Source organism: Austrofundulus limnaeus, unplaced genomic scaffold (genome assembly GCF_001266775.1).
Source record: "Austrofundulus limnaeus strain Quisiro unplaced genomic scaffold, Austrofundulus_limnaeus-1.0 Scaffold133, whole genome shotgun sequence".
In the NCBI taxonomy this organism is placed as follows: Eukaryota; Metazoa; Chordata; class Actinopteri; order Cyprinodontiformes; family Rivulidae; genus Austrofundulus; species Austrofundulus limnaeus.
Window position 1 is genome coordinate 398,544 of NW_013952535.1, and position 18,220 is coordinate 416,763.

The window sequence follows — 18,220 nt, forward strand, 5'->3', positions numbered from 1 at the left end:
TGAGATAGCTAAGTCATAATTATGAGATACTATCTCATAATAATGAGATAGCTAAGTCATAATTATGAGATAGCTAAGTCATAATTATGAGATACAAGTTTTATTTTTTTTATCAGGGTGGTGGAAATGGGCTTCCATATAATGCGTAGGCAATTGAAACAAATTTTTTCAAACTCTCGTCGCCATTGGTTTATACTCTTGTCAGTCAAATCCACGGCGCCGTCTTTTTCTCGTGCTATTGGTTTAAACGCCTGTCAATCATTTTTTGTCCGCCTATCAAAGCGTTTGTTTTCTTCCGCGGTGTGCGCAGGGGGAGCTGGTGGGCGTTTCTCCCCCCTCCGTGCTCGTGCTGACTGTTGATGCTGAGAAGATTTTTCCGCTCTTCGACCAGCTCTCCAGATGTTTCTCCCTACACTCGTGGAGGACATGCATCATTTTAAGCCGAGTCGAGACAGACTGTATACAACCCGATGTTGCGGATGCTGCCATGTTCGAACTGGGACCATTATCCTGGGAACATGGTACATGGTACGTAAGATGGTTCTCGATGAACGATTGAAGCGCTAACGTCAGCGAGCGCTGTTTTGGCTTAACAAGTCTCCGCATTAGTGGGGTGTTACATAACCAATTCACGCTCTACATACAGGGCTATTGTTCCCTTTTAATTATTGTTTTTTGGAGGTTCTCGGGGACACAACTGCGCTCTGCGCTTTATGTTTGACTGCTAAAATTGCGCTTACTTTGCCGAGGTGACGCTAAAAACGGGATGCTAAAGCTAGCGTTAGCTTGCTAACTTATTAGGTGGTCTGTCGGTGCAAGTCTCCAACACTCTTATTTTATTTATGACCAAATAAACACCAGGACTGTTTGTATTCGATGTCGTGTTCCTGCTAACCGAGAGAAACATGAGAAAAACAAAAACAGACGCGTGACATTGAACTACTTTGTTAGCCGATATTCGGCAAACATCAACATAGCGGAATCGAAAACTCCGCAATATAAAAAAAAAAAAACTATTTCCTGATACTGACGCAGACGTCACTTAAGTATTATTATGAGTCACTAGGTAGTTTTTTGTTCGATATTTACGTCCTAACCTGTGTATAATATGGTCATTATTCAAATAAATTCAGAAATGAACCTGATTTATAAACTTGTCAACATATGTAATCTTAATTTCTTCTCTTTTTATCTAATTTAGGTGGTTTTGTGTCACAAATCGTTTTCAGCTAGCATTTGTTTGAAGCTATTTTTCATGTTTTTCTCTTCATATTTGGGCTCACTTGTGGTTATCTTGAGATTTGTCTTTTTTATGGTCGTCATGCACTCTAAAAAGGAAATGTTGGATTTACTTAACCATGTTATGTTACCTGGTTCCACTTAACTGAGTTGAGTAAATTCAAAGCAACATACTCATGTTCTTTGGCTAAAAAACTGGTATGTTGCTTTGAATTTACTCAACTCAGTTAAGTGGAACCAGATAACATAACATGGTTAAATAAATCCAACATTTCATTTTTTACAGTGTGTTTCAAAAAAATCAGCTATGTGATCATGTGTTGTTTCATCATTTCCTGATATCCCTGACTTCTGTTCTGTCATCACCTTTGGTCAGTTTATCAAACCTGTGGGCTGTTTGTTAACATGATCAGAGGTCAGATTTTGTTCTTAGTTTGTCTGCTTCATTCTGGTTTGGACATTATCCCATTCTGATCGGATTTGCTAATAAAAATTAGGACCGTAAGCCTGTATTTTTTGGGTCGTTTAGAGCTCTTTTATGCACATTGCCTACCCAACTTTTCTGTGGTCAGGCTCTGGTATAAATCTGCAAAGAGAAAGTAGTATTCCTGTTTACACTTTTACATCTACCAGCCAAAAGAGACAAGAACTTTATTCATTGGTAAATCAGTGGTTTGAGTTTGGACACCATGTTTAGAAATTAGTTTGTGTTCATGAATAATTGCCACCTTTTTAATGATGTTATTATGATCTGGTTTGAAGTCTGTTTTATGACAATAAAATGTTATTGTTTTTAAATTGTAAACCTTACAAATTAAATGTTTTAGTCCACTGTATTATTAATACTTGACATTTCTCTCTATACAAATTAATTAATTTAAATCATAATTCACATGGACATAGCCTTACTTGTAGTTTGGCCTTAAAAAATATATTATTGCATAGATAATCAGTTTATACAGGCTTTATAGAACTTGTCTGGCCTGAGTTCATGTTAACTGAAAATCACAGCAACATTTCTTCAAAAAAACATTAAAATAAATGACGATCTTGTTCAACAATCAGAAACTTGACATGTGATTAATTTAAAGGTTTCATTCGTATTCTTAATTTAGCTCCTTTTTATTTATTTTTCCATCCATTCATTTTTTCCTTTTGCATGAAATTACCTTACTAATAAATCAGATCTACATTCATGTCAGGAGTTAAATATCTGTATTTTTTTAAGTAGCCATGTTATTTGTGTATTTCTTTCAGTGCACTGTTTCTGTTGAACGATGGGGAGTCCTTAGATGGTTTCTTTCAGATCTTTAAATCATTACAGAGTTGCTTTGTTTGGAGGGTGGAAAAAATGCAATAAATTGCTTTTTTGCTTTTGTTTTTGTTTTTTATTTTTTCAGTATCTCCAAGTTAAACTTGCAAAAATTCTTACCTGTAAAGTTTTGAATTGACTTTAAAATGTGCTGAAAAATGCTTTAAACATAAAAAAACAAACAATAATTGTGTGATAGTTGTTGTTTTTTGTTTCAGTAAAGTTGTTCCTCTGTTTTCCTGACCTCAGGTGGTCAACCTGCTGATGGGCATCCTGCTGACTGTGGCTGTGACCCACCCTGAGAATGTCCCGACCATTGACCTGCAGTACGAAGTCATTGATCATTACTTTGCCTCTGACAGGATGTCTGGTAAGAAAATAACAATAAACGGTTAAAATGTTCGGTTTATTTGATGTTTACATAAAAATGACATTCTTCTATTCTGATAAACACTCTCTGACAGAAACAATATTTACTCCTTCAGATCTGAAAGTGTATCCCTGCCTTCTCTGTTCAAATAAAAATAAAACAAACAAGAAGTATCGGTGCTGCTTATGTTGCTCCAAACAAATTGTCCCTCCGAGGATTTATGTTTGGTTTCTGTGCTGGATCAGGACTGCTGAGGCTCTTTCTAGTTGGCTTCTTTGTTAGTTTTTTTTTTTTAAACAGTGACTCAGTGGAAAAAAAGGAGAAATAACTTGTGTGAACCGGCTTTCCCTCAGCAGGAATAAATCGTCACACAGGGCAGCAGAGGTTGTCCAACAAAAACAGTCAGACTATTTATAATGACTGTCAGCACTCATTATGTTTCCCAGGATAAAATAAAATGATTCAGTTTTAAGTTTCTCTTCAAGCAAATCTATAATTTTGAAATTTCACAGGCTGAAAGATGCTAAAAATATATATAAAAGCACGTATGCGGCCTAAAAACTCCACAACTGTTTTACCAGAAATAAACTTTTTTTTGTCAGATTTTTACCTTCATGAGAACATTGGAATATTCCTACTTTTACCTTAAAAAAATTAAATGGCAACATGAAGACTGGGTTTAAAACTATATTAATAAAATATATGATCCTCAAAACTATTAAACAATACATTGAAATAATAATGGGCACAGAAAATTAAATCCCTTCCTTGCCGATGTGCGCGGAAATGTTAACATTTAAAAAAATTAATTTGATTGTAGCAAAGCTTTCAATCTTAAGATTAACAATGTGACCCTGATCTCTGATCGGTCCATTAAAAGTCTCTTATTGCAAACATTTTAAAATATCAGAAGTATAACAATAACTTTTCCATTTAAGCCCTAATATTTTTTTTAAAAACCCACCACTTGTTTGGTTATTATCAGCTGTCTAAGAGTCAAACTGATGAGCTGCTGAATTATAAAGAAGCTCGAGTGGACCGCATCGCTGCTGTAGTCCCACTGCAGCCGTTAAGAAGTGAGAGTGTGATTGATAAGAGCAAAAAAGATTTGAAAGGAAGACCGTTTAATTATCCCAGACCGAGCCTGGTATCTTCCCTGACCCAGCAGAAAGGGAGCAGCTTAATGTTCCCCAGAGCTGCCCTTTAAAACAAAGCGATTTGGCCCTGGAGACCGTCCACTCATCACTGCTGCCTCCTGGAGCACAAACAGACATCAGGAAATACATCTGGACATAAGGATGTTTCTAAAAATAAGCTGTTTGGATTTATATTCTGTATTCCTCTCTCCCTGTCGTGCAGAAAATGCTTGTGTTGGATTTGCCATCTCCCTGCTGATGCTCACCATCAGTGCCATGATGGTGTATGGAGCCATTACTGTAAGTGTGCGAAGGACACACAATATGATTCTGTGTGGTTTTTGTCAAATCCTGCCAATATTCAGTTAGAATTTTGATCCTTCTGTAACACAGCTTCTACATTATTAGATGATTTGTTGGGGGTTGGTTAACTCAAACTCGTCAGGGTTTTTGTGATAATTGTATTAAAAAAAGGGGGAAATATTTCTTGTTTTCCTGTTAGTTTGAAATATCACCCCATCGTAGCTAATCTTTAGGAAGTCTCAAAGGAACAGTTGCAGATCTTTTACCTCTACCTATCTGAGGTTGTAGCACTTTATCATGTTTTATATTTAATGTAAAGAAGGATTAGAAGGATCTGTAAATCTGTAAATGTTGTGTTAATCTGGTTTGTTTTTATTGAATTGTATTTTAAAGATTGTTTATGGACTACTAATGAATTTTGCCTCTGCCCAGTGACAACAGATGAAAGTTAGCTTGTAGCTATCTCTGGTCTGTGCAACGCCCCCGTGATTAAATTAATTGCCCCAACGTTTGCTTCCACACTCCACACTGCTCACCTTCCTCCCCCAAAATGACTAATGAGGTCGGCCCATCTTTATAGGTTTTAGTCATGACTAAAAAGATAAATAAAAAGAACCTTTTTGCTTTGAACCTGGCGTCTTTGATTCTGACTCTGTTGTCTATGAGTGAGGCTAGCATAAAGCTAGCAGTAGGCTACAATAAGTTTTACTGTACCTGTTTATCAACAGAAAGTGCAGGGATAGGATCAGGTGGTCCAGTGTTGGTCTTTTACCTGATTATATGTTTAGCGCAGATGTTAAGTCCATGATACAGTACCATCCGGTCAAATTCAGCTCGTCCCATCGTTGACTCCAGCTGTTAGCCTAGCACCTTAGCTTGGGAATAGTGACAAAAAAATACTTGATCCATGTTGGGATGATGGTTGTATCCTGAGTAAATGTAGCACAATGTTTTGTTTTGTTGTCCTCCTGGTGGAGTATTTATTTAGGCAGGTAATCTCATTGAGACGTGTCATTTACAAGAGAGACCCTATACAATGACAGAATTAGTATCTACATGTGACCCATCACATGAGATGCACACAAGTGGAGCAGCGGGCGCGTGTCTTGCTCAATGACACTATGACACGTGGGCTTAGCGGGGAATCAAACCTTTGACTTTCTGGTCTGGAGTTGGCTGCCCTACCACTGCACCACAGCTCCCTATTTTAAAGGCTGTGTTGGAGTTTCAAATGCAAACTCAAACATACTTGGCAATAAAGTAAAATAAAAAATATCAACAATACTTAGTGATGACTCCTAATCCCTCTTTAATCTCGTCTACATTTAGCAGTTTGTTAAAAGGAGCTTGGTTCAATGGCTTCACCACTAAACACTGTTTTGACTGTTGATCATGTTTGCCTCCCAGGCCTGCCTCCTAACATCAAGACCAACAGGTTTGAAGGCTTTTTCACAAAGACCTCATTTAAGCTGCTAGTAGGGATGACAGTGCAGTTAAAGCATGACGATAATCTGCTTCCTGAACACGGAGCACGTCGTTCGTACGGTGGAGACTCATGCTTTCACTGTTCAGTTACTTCCTTCATGAGAACGGTAGCAGATACAGCGTAGTGCGCAGATGTTTGTATTTAACTCATGGTTGTAGCATTTCAGAATATTATGAGTGCCGTAGTTTTGCCAGGCTGTAGTCTGGGTTTTATAGAAAAGCACAAGAGGAACCATCTTGCTCATTTCAAACCCTCTCTGTAAACTGAAGGACTCGATCATCTAAACTCAATCTGTATCTAAAGTTTGTAGGAAAATATATAAACCGTATAATCATGAAACAAGGTTAGAATTAAAGCTTTAATTAAAAAAATTTTTTTACAATCAGATTATGAACCACAGTCTCTATTTAGCATTTTGACCTCGTGTAAAAAGTTATTCTGAAACGAGTTCTCTGAGAGTTGATTGAAATAAACATGGTGGTTCTTCAAAATAAAAGTCTTATCTGCTTATGTTTAAGTTAAGTCTTATTTGCTGTGTTTCCTCAGCACCGTGACGGGTGGCTCATCCCGTTTTTCTGCTACCAGCTGTTCGACTTCGCTCTGAGCTGCCTGGTGGCCATCAGCTCTCTCACCTACCTGCCCAGGATCAGGGACTACCTGGACCAGCTGGTCAGTCCCGTCAGTTCAGCCACACCACTTCTGTAGGGTGTTTTACTGGGACTGTGTACTTCCTGCAGCATCAGTGAATGAAATATAAAGTATTACTACGTACTTATGTACACATTGTTAGTTTAGATAAATAAAAGCTGTTCTCCAAAGGCTTTTATCCTACAAGGAAACACTAAAAATCTTAGTTCTACAATAAAACACTGATAGCAGAAACTGTGTTTACTTTCCTTTAAACAGAAAAAGTATTTTACTTCTGTTGTTACACAGTCTGAGTGGTGTTAAGTTTCAGTGTTTTTCTTGGTTTATAGCGTGAAATCTTGAGCTGAATATATGTCAGGACTTTACTAACCATCCAACGCTGCTCCTTTTGGTTTTCTCAGCCAGATTTCCCGTACAAGGATTACCTCCTCTCTCTGAACTCCAGCTGCCTGCTGCTCTTTGTTCTGGTCTTCTTCGCCTTCCTCATCATCCTCAAGGTGAAACACTTACCGACAGTCTGTACGCACTTTTGATCTAGCGAGCGTCGTTTCAGTTTACGTCCTTCGGCACCATCCAAGAAACAGCATCTATGAAAAAATGAGATGAAGGAAAAACTCCAAACTTTTTGTTTTTATTTCCTACGTTTGGTTTAGCAGGAGAATTGGAGGTGAAAGTGTCGACTGTAAGAGTTTGATCCTCTCTGGTTTTCAGGCTTACTTGATCAACTGTGTGTGGAACTGCTACAAGTACATCAACAACAGGAACATGCCAGAGATCGCTGTGTACCCCGCTTTTGAGACTCCTCCCCAGGTAGGCGAGGCGCATCAAACATTCATAAACAGGAGAGAAATAAACTAGCACCATATGTTCTTGATTCTATTCCTGGTAATTATCTGTGTGGACATTTACAGAATACAGAATAAAAAGGCATTATTTATGGCTCTACTTGTAACATTTACATGTCCTGATGTATGTTTGTAAAACGGTGATGTTAATAAGACGCCTGAATATTTCAGTGCTGAAAGAAATGACATAATTATTTTAGTGGCTTCACGTAAAAAGACACATTAAGACTTGGAATCATTGTCACAGAATTTGTGATTTAAACTCATTTCTCTGTAAACCTGAAGTTTTTTGGATAACAAGTAAGTTATTTTTTAAATTGATTTTTATCCTGATTTTATCATCTTCTTGATTCTTTTCCGATGCCTCTGTTTTCACAGAGCTTCCACATGAGCTTTGTGGTGTCGCTGAAAGAGCGAAATGTCACAATAACTGAGCTCTACCTGGCATTTCCTGCATATAAACAGTGTTTTAACACGTCCTCTTTTAAACACTGAAAAGTGCTACATGTACTGTGAAATAAATGATGGGAAATGAAATTGAATAATGTTGAGTTGTGAGCAGCTGCCATCTTGAACTCAGAACTTTCCCACTTTCTGACAGGAATTTTTTTTCCAAAAGGGGTGTTCCAGTTTAAATTTACCACTTTTAAGTGTGAAATTTCAACTTCTCAGTACAACTGAACCCTGCGTGAAAACGCAGCGAAACAGAGATTTTACACTGAATTTCACCGGCTGCCTGCTGCTTCTGAACCTGTGCAGCTCCACATCTCTGTGCCGTCATTTTGTGGGTAAAATAATCAACATGCATTATGGGAGATGTAGTTTCTGGTCAATGCTGACTTTGAAGTAGTTTATTTTAAGACATTTATACATCTCTGAAGCACGGGCCACATTTGGCCCACAGGCCTTGAGTTTGACACGTGCCTTAAAGTGATGTGGATTTATAGTTTCTTGTTGAACAGAGTGCCTTACATTGTGTTGCTCTTTTCTACATATGTTGTTGTTTATGTTATTTTCTTACCTGTTCTCTGTGTCGTTACGCATAGGTTCTCAAACTGGGGCCCCAGGACCCCCAGGGGTCCGTGAGAGATACCTTGGGGGTCCTCAAAAAATTTCACTGAATTCTTAAATTGGTTTTTATTTTTAAAAATACAAAGGGAACTAATAAAACAAACATTATAAACAAAATAAAAAAAATATACATTCCCATGGCATTTAGGGGTTGAAATGACAGTAAATTATCTTTTAAAACAGCATGGGGTTTATGAGGGGGTCCCTGGAATTTGTTTTGCCCCTGTAAGGGGTCCCCAGTCCCAAATGGCTAAAACTTTGAGATGATGGTTTGGGTTTAATAAAAGTCTTTTATAAAACAGGTGTTTGTATTGTAGGTTTGTAAAGATGGAGACTTGATATTCAGTTTGTTAGTCTGAGGAATGGTGTGTTTGGAAAAATCTCAGACTAATAAAGTTCTTTAATAGGAGCTCTATTTGGTGTTAAATTCCCGTTGCGTTCTTTGTATGTAATGCTCCATTCATGTCAGCAGGTGGCGCTGTATACACACAAAGTGTGTTTGTACATAATCTTAAGATTCAGTTTACTTTGATGAATATTGGTGCCATACTGAGTTCTTTATTGTTCTCAGTTTATGATGATTTTTTTAACAAATATTTAAATATTTTCAGCAGTGTCTAACGTTTAGTTTTTATTTCTATTAATAAATAATAATTAACTAAATATCTGCGCAAAAACTGCCAGAGTTGCTTAATCTGCTGCAGTTCAGATGTTTCCACTTTGCATCATATCCATGTGAAATACAGTTTATTTTTACACATTAAGCCTGTTTCATGAAGGAACTAACTCCTTCTTTCTTCTCTGTTCTCAGTACATTCTGCCCACTTATGAGATGGCGATGAAGATGCCAGAGAAGGACCCTCCTCCCCCCTACATGCCAGCCTAATCACCAGCCATGCTGCCAAACTGCACACAGCCATCATATGCATTCCTACCCCCCAACTCATTCTGAACACCATAATGCCCTTATTCCCCCCCCCGACCTGCTTCCTCTAAAGTGTTTTATTTGTCCTCCCCGCTGTATTTCCTCAGCGTGTCTTTAAAGCATCCTGGCGATGTGAAAGGTAAAATGTTGGAAAGTTAAAATTTGTGTGAAAATGAATGAATGAATGAATGCGTTTGAAGGGGGGAAACAAAAGAAAGGAATCCTTTTGTGTCCACACTACACCCTCAACCTTTTTTAAGTCTTAGTAAAAGAATCTGTGAGAAGTAGCTTCAATTTCTCATCAATCCAGCACTATCCTATTAATGGATCAATATATGACGTTTTAAAAAAGAGAAAAGATTGAAAAAAAATATGACAATCTGCTTTTAGAGTCCCTGTTGTTGAATTGTGTTGCAGTTTTCCTGTTTGTTGAGACCTAGGCTGCTCCACCTCAGTCTTGAATTGAGTCTTTAGCACCTTTGTTTTTAATTTTGGGGGTTGTTATTTTTATTTATTTAGCTTCGCTGTAGTACGGTTTGCCACCCCAGCAGACATCATCGCTGCTTTGCTTCCATGATGTTCGAGCAAAGCTGCCGAGTAGTTTTCCAGCCGGGACTGAGGGGAGGAGAGAGAGATGGATCGCTTCTCTCTGCCTCTCCTTTCACCTCTGGAGCAAACAGCTAGTCTTGTGAACATTAGTTGTTGCATGCTTATCGACGCGTACTCCTCCATTACTTTACTGGTAATAATGATTTTATCCCCGTGGAAATTCTGTTAACTTCAATAAAAGTCTCGGGAAAAATAAATAAATAAATGTCTGATTTATTTATGTCGAGCTTTAAATAAAGGATTAGAGCTGTTTTTCCTCTTAAAGCAAATAAAAAAGTTTTTTATAACCCCGCCCTCCACATCAGGATTTCACCCTGCAGCTCTTGACTGTCCCACCTTGTTGGATTGGACACAAGAGTCTGACGCGTCTCTGCGGATCCCCCTCATATGTGGAGGCGGTCGGACCCCCCGCAGAGCTGAGCAGAACCCTCCTCGTCCTCAGACCTGAGCAGAACCGATGCAACGATGAAGCGTTTTCTGCAGAGCCTCGTCTTCAGCGCTTTGCTGCTGTGTGACGTGACTCGGGCCACGTACCTCCTCGGAGCAGGAGACCCTCATCTTATATCTGCACAAAGTTACGCTCAGACCAGACACAACGGGCGACCACCCCTCAGGACCCTGAATCCAACACGTATGTGTCGCAAAACTAAAGTTGTAGCCTTTTATTTTTTCATGTAAAACAAAAGCTTGAATTGTCTATTTTCATTTTAATGCTTCTGCAAAAACTAAAGATGCTTTTATCTGTCGCTTTTTTCATCTAGCAGTAGAGTATGTGCAAACCTAACATGGTAATTTACTAATAATAAATCTTAAAATGTAGCTTTGTGTTTTCTTAGAAATACGTCGAGTTTTTATATTTATGTTGAACTTTGCTACGAAACAAAAACCTAAATCAACCTATAATTCTACGTAATGTCTAAAATTAATCAGTAGCCTATGTTTTACCTTTGGACAACTTTTTTTGGCAGGGCTGCCACCAAGGGAGGGCCAGGGGGATAACGGCCATCCCTCAGAAAAACTGGTGGCCCCCCCTGGCTTAGATAGTTTTAATTATTTTGTTATTTAGGATTAGTAGAACCTCAAATAAAAACAAACATTGTTAATGAGCAAATAGGTTTTAAAATTATACGAAATTTAAAAACTTAAAATCTAGTACCCTTGAATAATAATAATAAAATAAATAAATGAAATAAAATAAGTCTAAAACCAATGTCCTCAGCATTAGGATACAGATTCTCAGGAGGTCAAATTAATATTATGTTATAAATGTAAATTTATGAAAAGACAAACTTCAGTAATTTAACTACTCTGTTAGTATCAGTTGTAAATAAAATTTTAAAACACTGCCTGTGTATATCAGAAGGTGATTCTCTAACTCGTGCATTGCTGTATTTATTAAATAACTTAGATATGACACAATAAATCTGCTAAAATGATGTTCTGTTTTTTGGTTTTGGTACCACCTCAGGATCTTAGTGCACCCTCCCATTAAAAAAATCTGGAGGCGCCTGTTTTTAGGTAGGCTTTGTATTTTCTGCTGTTTGGTAGCTCAGTTTGTCCAAAAAATATGATTACTGAAGTTACGCCAATTAAAAGTACATTTCCATTTCTCTCTTAAATACAGTGAAAGTCATGATTAAACTACTTTTTGTCCTTTTGCATCAAATTTTTAAACATTCATGACTTAAATTTTAAATTTGCCTCACCTCAGACTTTTATTAACAATTTGTGCTGTTTAAGGAATTAAACATGATTCTAATGTTTTACTAACACTTTCTACGTCAACTTACACAGTTTTCATGTTTATGAACCTACTAATGTTTTCCATCACTTCTTCACGTCTGTAGATCACAGAAGTGATTACACATATAGAGGAGGGTATCACTACCACTTCCAGCCACCAAGGATCCCCCCACCTGTACTGTATCGACCTCTATCTCCGGCAGTGACTTATCACAGACCCATGGTCCCCGTGCCGCCCTATCACCACAGGTTCAATGGGCTGGGTGCGTCACATACGCATCACATTTACAAAGGTTTATCTCCACCAGTTGTCCACCCCCACCATAGGCTCAAAGGCCCGTTCCCTTACAAACCAAAAGGTCCATGCCCAACGGTGCCGCTTGTTCTAGTCCCCCCTACCGTCTTTCCAGCCCCTCCAGAGCCAATAGTGGTGTCAACCCTGCCAGCGACCTCGATGGCAACACTGACAACCATTGTGACCACAGTTCCACCAGCTCCTGGGATGCTACCGGTCAGTACCCAAAGCGGCTTCATCACCACCATCAGTCCTGTGGAGACAGGTAGAATATTACCAGTTAGGTTTGATGTTTTTCATTGACCTTAACGTTAAAAAGACAGTACGATGTAGAAAATACACGTGTCAGGTAGCATGAACTAACAGGCAAACTTTAATTTAGGAATGAAACTATAACATAATCTTCAGTTTTATCAAACTAAATGATAAAACGGAGATGATCTGACTGCAAACTAGAGAGATTTAGGTTTGATATACAGTAAAGAAAAGACTGGGATCCTAACTCTGTGTTGTCACGTCATGTTCTGAGCATCAAACATCCTTTTCTTCCAGGAAAATGAGATGGTTAAATACCTGAAATGATGCAGAATTTGTCCTTACAGTAACATTTTGGTGAAAACAAAACCTGCGGAGATGCACAGCAGTTTTGTTTTGTCCCTATGTAAGAATACGTCGTGCATCACAAGACTCTTATTGTCAAAGTACAAAAAAAGGCAAATAATTGGACTTACTTGTGCCATGGTTTGGTTGATCACCAGAGACAGACACTCAGTGCAGGAGCCGTACCCTGGACCTGGTCTTCATCATCGACAGCTCTCGCAGCGTGCGTCCCGCCGAGTTTGATAAGGTCAAAATATTCCTGGCCGACATTGTCGACACCCTCGACGTGGGCCCCGACGCCACCCGGGTGGCTGTGGTCAACTACGCCAGCACGGTGAAGATAGAGTTCCTCCTCAAAAACCATTTCAACAAGCTCGACTTGAAAAGAGCCATCGCGCGGGTCGAGCCTCTGGCCACCGGCACCATGACCGGCCTTGCCATCAGGACGGCGATGGACGAAGCCTTCACCGAGCAGTCCGGAGCCCGGCCCCGCTCCAGGAACATCTCCAAGGTAGGCATCATCGTGACCGACGGAAGACCTCAAGATCAGGTGGAGGAAGTGTCCGCCGAGGCCCGAGCCTCGGGCGTGGAGATCTACGCCGTGGGTGTGGACCGTGCCGACATGCGGTCCCTGAAGCTGATGGCCAGCGTCCCTCTGGAGGACCACGTCTTCTACGTGGAGACGTACGGCGTCATCGAGAAGCTCACATCCAAGTTCAGAGAAACCCTGTGTGGTAGGACAAAGACGGAGAGCCCGGCTGTGGTTCCTCAGTGATGGCACCTTCAGTCTCCAGTCGGGTTGATGCAGAATATTAAATATTTATAATTTTACTGATGACCTTTAACCTTTGAAACAACAGCAGATGCTCTCAACCCTCGTGGACTGCAGATGTCAGCACGAGAACGCACTCGTTGAAGAATTACAGCCGTGTAAAATTGTTACAAACTATAAAAGTCTTCTGAATGTGGATTTTAAAGTGACTGTGACATGCATCCTTCAAATACAAAAAGTCAAAGAAAACATATTTACATTTAAGAAACGACACAATACACAGGATTTTAACCATTTTGTCACATAACTGGCATCTTTTTGAACTTGGCTCAGCCAAAGTAAAACAGGAAGTGACATCAAAGGGGAACTCTTTAAGAAAATAAACTCCCTGGTCTCTGTTTTTTTGAAACAATATTACTTAAACTCTTTCTTCATTTCTCTGATAGAGACTCACAATAATCTAAAGAAATATCAGATTCTTCTCTATAGTCTGGGTTGTTGGTCATTGTAGCAACACTGTTTACATTCCCCTTTGACATCACTTCCTGTTACTTCACATGTAAATATCTCAACAACTGTTCATCTCAGTAGAATGAAAAATTTTTTGCAATATTTTCTTAATGTTATCTTTCAAAAAAAGCATTCACATTTATTACATAAATTTGATGTCACTGGCACTTTAAAGTACAATGAAACCTAATTTCTAGACATTTTCGTTGAGGTTTTGATTTTGTTTTTCCTCTGATACTTTTTGTACCTTTCAGGACACGTCAGCGTTGAGCTTCAGGGTTCTGAGATTTTAACCTTTTGATGTCCGACACACTGAGCTGTGGTGCAGGAGTCCGAACGGACAGTCTGGTCCGATATGCACAGGGTGTTCGGTGCTTAACACAAACAGCTAACCAGTCGATCGTACAGCAGCAAACAATGCATTTAGTCATGTTAACCATTGGTTCCCAAACTTTTCAGCTTTTGACCCACAAAATCACAGCAGAGACCCGAGATTTTAGAGAAATGTTAAATTACATCTGTCTTACCACAAGTTACCTGCTTCACTTAAAAAAAAAGGGTTTTTGGAAGTGGAGTTCTGGTCAAATGTTAACCTGCTTGCAGCAGAAACCAGTTTGGAGAATCTGAGAGAAGTTTTCATGAAGCAATTTTCGCCTGGTAAAAACAGCCCTTTGTTCTACGCTTTGCTTCGTACAGAGAGTCTGGACTCTCGGCTATTGAGACGCAATTTATTGCTGGAGGCGTGGCCTCTATTGAAGTTTAAAATGATTGGGTTGATTTTATCCGATCGCTGACGTTTGGCTGTGACGTATGTAAAGCGCCAGCTCGACCGTGACGGAGGCTAAGCTAGGAAGCTAACAGGAAATTGTTTGTGCTGTAAACAATCATCCCCTACTGCGAGAAGTGCTGATCTGAATGAAAATGAGAGCTGCAGACTTTGAGAGACAAATTTAATTTAATTTGGAAGCCTTGTCAACATGAACTGGTTCATTCACTTCCTCCACTGCTATTGCTAAAATATAGGCAGACTAAAACGATGCAGAAAAATCGATGTCGTCGCTCACAAATCTTCCTGTTCACTGATTGGACCAGTTGAATTTCTACCAGAGAAATCCTCGTTTATGGGAGAAATCCCAGACAGAGCAGAGAAGGGAAACTAGAATTGAGCAAAACTGTAGGAAGGCAAGTTGTTCTAAAGCTAACTTCTGTCATTAAAAACAACTGATGTCGAAGCAATGCAGTGTAAAAAAAAAGTAGTGTACTTGATTGAGTGGTTTTAAATGTCGGAGATTAAAAAAACCAGTCTTAGAACCAATCTGAACTTCTCTCTGAATCACTCTGATTGCTTTCTACTGCAGGTAAGATATTGACTGCGTTTAACTCCATACAGCTCCGCTCTGAACCTGTTCCAGGTCTGGACCCCTGCGCCATGGGACATGACTGCGAGCACATTTGTGTCAACAACAACGCCTCGTTTTACTGCAAGTGTCGGAGTGGTTTCATCTTGAATCCGGACAAGAGAACTTGTTCTCCGAGACGTAAGAACCCGCCGTCCGGCTGCTCCAAACCCCTTTGATCTCGCTGAGCTTTGCTTGGGAAAGGCAGTGTGGGTGGCATTCAGCTTGACATTTCCTTCTCGTTACGCTGATGTGAAATTTTGCTTTCTGCAGGCGAGGAGGTTCGGGTGGAGGTGGTGGAGGATCCCTGTAAATGTCAGGCCCAGCTGGCTTTCCAGAAGAAGACACAAGCAGCCATCCAGCAGCTCACAGCCAAACATATCCTTCCTGTTGTTTCAGATGGAGACAGTTTCTGTAGCTGCTGGTAGTTTAACAGGTTCTGCAGCCACTGTTGCCGTTTTTCCACTTTCTGTCAAACGACTTTCTTTGACTGATGGAACTAGCTGATGTGTCTGGAAGAGTGGAGCGCCTGGAGAGCATGTTGGACCGCGTTTAAAGCTGCACATCGTGGTAAATGTTGATGCATTTTTTAAAATAAAAATAAATAATAATAATAATAATAATAATAAACGGACTAACTGAGATCAACTCTCCTTTATTTTCCACAGAAGCCGTCATCTTCCACTGACCGCTGTGTCTCCTGCCTCCTGAACAAGTTTCATCTGGTTCATAAACCTGCAACGTGCAAATAAACTCACTTTTTTTGTTTTAATTAAACATTAAAAGTAGCGTGTTTGTTTAAAAAGAATCACCAACACTAAATATCATTGTCTGATGCAGCACAACTAAAATGTATTCATCTTTTTTTGTACAAATGTGTATAAAAGGCACTAAACCTCACTTCAGAGTATATATTTAGTAAATGTTTGACAATATATATATTTAATTATTATAGTAACCTCTTAGAATTCTTATAGAAGTGTGTAGTATTTAATAAAACAATCTTGAATTTTAAGTTGTTTGGTAACAGAATGTGACGAAAGAATAATAAAAATATGTCTTGGTTAAAAACAAAAAAAAAGATTTCTTGATTTTTGGAGAATTTAGAGGACTTGGGAATACATTTTTGATGGGATTTAATTTAAATTTTAGAACATAATTCAAGGAAAGTTTGCACAGAGTTCAGATGAACACAATATGGAGCTGAGGGAAATCTATATTTGGCATTTAATGTTGAAAACAATCAATTAAATCTAGTTATTCATTAATTTTATCCTGTCTGATTTTAGTTTTTGTCAGGTTACTAATGATGATCCAGGCTTCAAACTCCGCTGATTGTGTATTTGTTCTCATATGAGTCCCATTAAACATGGCCGCCACAGCTCAACAAAGAAAGGTTGATATAAAATTATTTTCACAGCTGAAATTTGATTTGAGACATTTTTAAACCAAACGCTTCATGTCAGAAATTAAACTCATGCTTCTTTAAGCTGGAAGCTTCTCTAGATGCAGAGCAGTTATTTGATTCTTTGGAAACAGAAACCTTTTCTCCAGGAAAAGATGCTGTTTCCAAAGAGTCAGCACAACACAACAGCTTTGTTCCCCCTACACATTCTGGTCTAATTAGCTTCTGCACAAATTTATATTTGTTATGTGGAAACAGGAAGCTGTTACACCACAAAGAATCCAGAAGAAAAAAATAATTAAATCGGGGCAGAGCTAGACATTTGTGCATGGGGTGGCACGGGGTGTCCAAAGTGGGTTTTTATTTTAATGCAAATAAATAAAACAACTCAGGATTCGAAAATCCAAGATGGCCTCCACAACTAACAACAAATAACTCAAATTCAACTGTTTTAAGAAAGACTGAGCTGAAAATTTGTGCATGATCTTAGCTAAGAGTGACTTTAAAAAACATACGGATTGTTAGTCCCAACTAAATTAACTGCTAGTGCTAAAGCTAACTTCACAAAGGGCTATACCATTTGTAAACAATTGAAAATTAGCATAGCAGTAGCTGAGAAACAATCTTTGAAATGTGATTTAAAATACAAAATCCAAGATGGCTGCCAAAGCTAATTTCAAAAGGCTACAACTAAACTATCTTTAGAAATATTGAGTTGAAGTGTGGGGTAACCAAGAGCAATCCCCAGGACATTCTGAAAGCAGCCAGCAATTTTTGTTTTATTAAACACCATGCAAACCCCACCCCACTTGTCAGTCATTTGGGGGTGACATCTTGTTTTTCTATGAGAATAATAACTTTTTTCCAAGAAATCTTGACAGAAATTAGTCCTGCCTTGAACAAAGTTGTAAAATGTGTCCGCTTTGCTTCTCAGTTTGACCCCCTGATATAAGGAAAGAAAGTGATCAAACGTTCTTGATAAAAATGAGGAAAATTAGCAAACAAGGCAGGCTCTTACACATTTAATTATTTAAATGTTTCATTAAATGATGAATAAACAAAAGCTTATATTCTCAATATCAGCAGGTTGGAAATGCAAGTCTGCAGCTACAAAGCAGACATATCTCTTACAGTGTATGTGTCTCTGTGTCAACATGATAAAATAAATATTATATTAGAGGTCTGACATTCTGTTAACACAGCGCTATAGTTCACTCAGGAGGTAGAACGCTTTAAAACCTGTTTATTTATTTATTTGACTAAAAACAATACTCTAAATGAAAACCACACCAGTGTTAAGTTAAACTCATCTGTTTTTTTACATTTTATGGTTGCAGTCATCATTTTCAGACCATCTGTTGCCAAGAAGAAGAAGAAAGGAAGGACAGAGGCGGTCGTCATGTAAACTGCAGCATCAACAAAGCCTCTCTGTGTCCCTGAGTCAACAGGCCGACGTCTCCTTCCTTTAAGCAGACAGATGGGTTGGTTTTGTTTGCTGTTTCAGTTTGTGGTTCACACACACACACACACACACACACACACACACACACACAC

The 18,220-nt window shown here is 38.8% G+C and overlaps 2 protein-coding genes across 3 annotated transcripts; both read left to right on the plus strand.

The window, feature by feature from the left end:
- The first annotated feature begins 319 nt into the window (after positions 1 to 319).
- On the plus strand, positions 320 to 10,145 carry laptm4a (lysosomal protein transmembrane 4 alpha). Its single transcript, XM_014015700.1, has 7 exons — positions 320 to 528; positions 2,801 to 2,921; positions 4,281 to 4,357; positions 6,393 to 6,515; positions 6,896 to 6,991; positions 7,206 to 7,304; positions 9,222 to 10,145. Exons 1-7 carry the CDS (start codon positions 400 to 402, stop codon positions 9,294 to 9,296), a joined length of 720 nt encoding a protein of 239 aa, XP_013871154.1. The 5' UTR covers positions 320 to 399; the 3' UTR covers positions 9,297 to 10,145.
- Positions 10,146 to 10,242: 97 nt separating this feature from the next.
- matn3a (matrilin 3a) lies at positions 10,243 to 16,342 on the plus strand. 2 transcript variants are annotated; one of them, XM_014015698.1, is made up of 7 exons: positions 10,243 to 10,575; positions 11,792 to 12,247; positions 12,741 to 13,316; positions 15,277 to 15,402; positions 15,535 to 15,639; positions 15,762 to 15,831; positions 15,930 to 16,342. In XM_014015698.1, the coding sequence occupies exons 1-6, from the start codon at positions 10,410 to 10,412 to the stop codon at positions 15,815 to 15,817; spliced, it is 1,485 nt and encodes a 494-aa protein (XP_013871152.1). In that variant the 5' UTR covers positions 10,243 to 10,409; the 3' UTR covers positions 15,818 to 15,831; positions 15,930 to 16,342. The 2 variants fall into 2 exon arrangements, with proteins under 2 accessions (XP_013871152.1, XP_013871153.1); XM_014015699.1 differs by lacking the exon at positions 11,792 to 12,247.
- Positions 16,343 to 18,220: the final 1,878 nt, after the last annotated feature.

What these genes read in the sequence shown, in the direction of transcription:
- laptm4a (XM_014015700.1), top strand. Translation starts at nt 400, where the DNA reads ATGTTTCTCCCTACACTCGTGGAGGACATGCATCATTTTAAGCCGAGT. An exon ending in GGGACTACCTGGACCAGCTG is followed by an intron (nt 6,516 to 6,895) that starts GTCAGTCCCGTC and finishes TGGTTTTCTCAG; the next exon opens with CCAGATTTCCCGTACAAGGA. An exon ending in CTTTTGAGACTCCTCCCCAG is followed by an intron (nt 7,305 to 9,221) that starts GTAGGCGAGGCG and finishes CTCTGTTCTCAG; the next exon opens with TACATTCTGCCCACTTATGA.
- matn3a (XM_014015698.1), top strand. Translation starts at nt 10,410, where the DNA reads ATGAAGCGTTTTCTGCAGAGCCTCGTCTTCAGCGCTTTGCTGCTGTGT. An exon ending in CAGGACCCTGAATCCAACAC is followed by an intron (nt 10,576 to 11,791) that starts GTATGTGTCGCA and finishes TCACGTCTGTAG; the next exon opens with ATCACAGAAGTGATTACACA. An exon ending in CCAGCAGCTCACAGCCAAAC is followed by an intron (nt 15,640 to 15,761) that starts ATATCCTTCCTG and finishes GACTGATGGAAC; the next exon opens with TAGCTGATGTGTCTGGAAGA.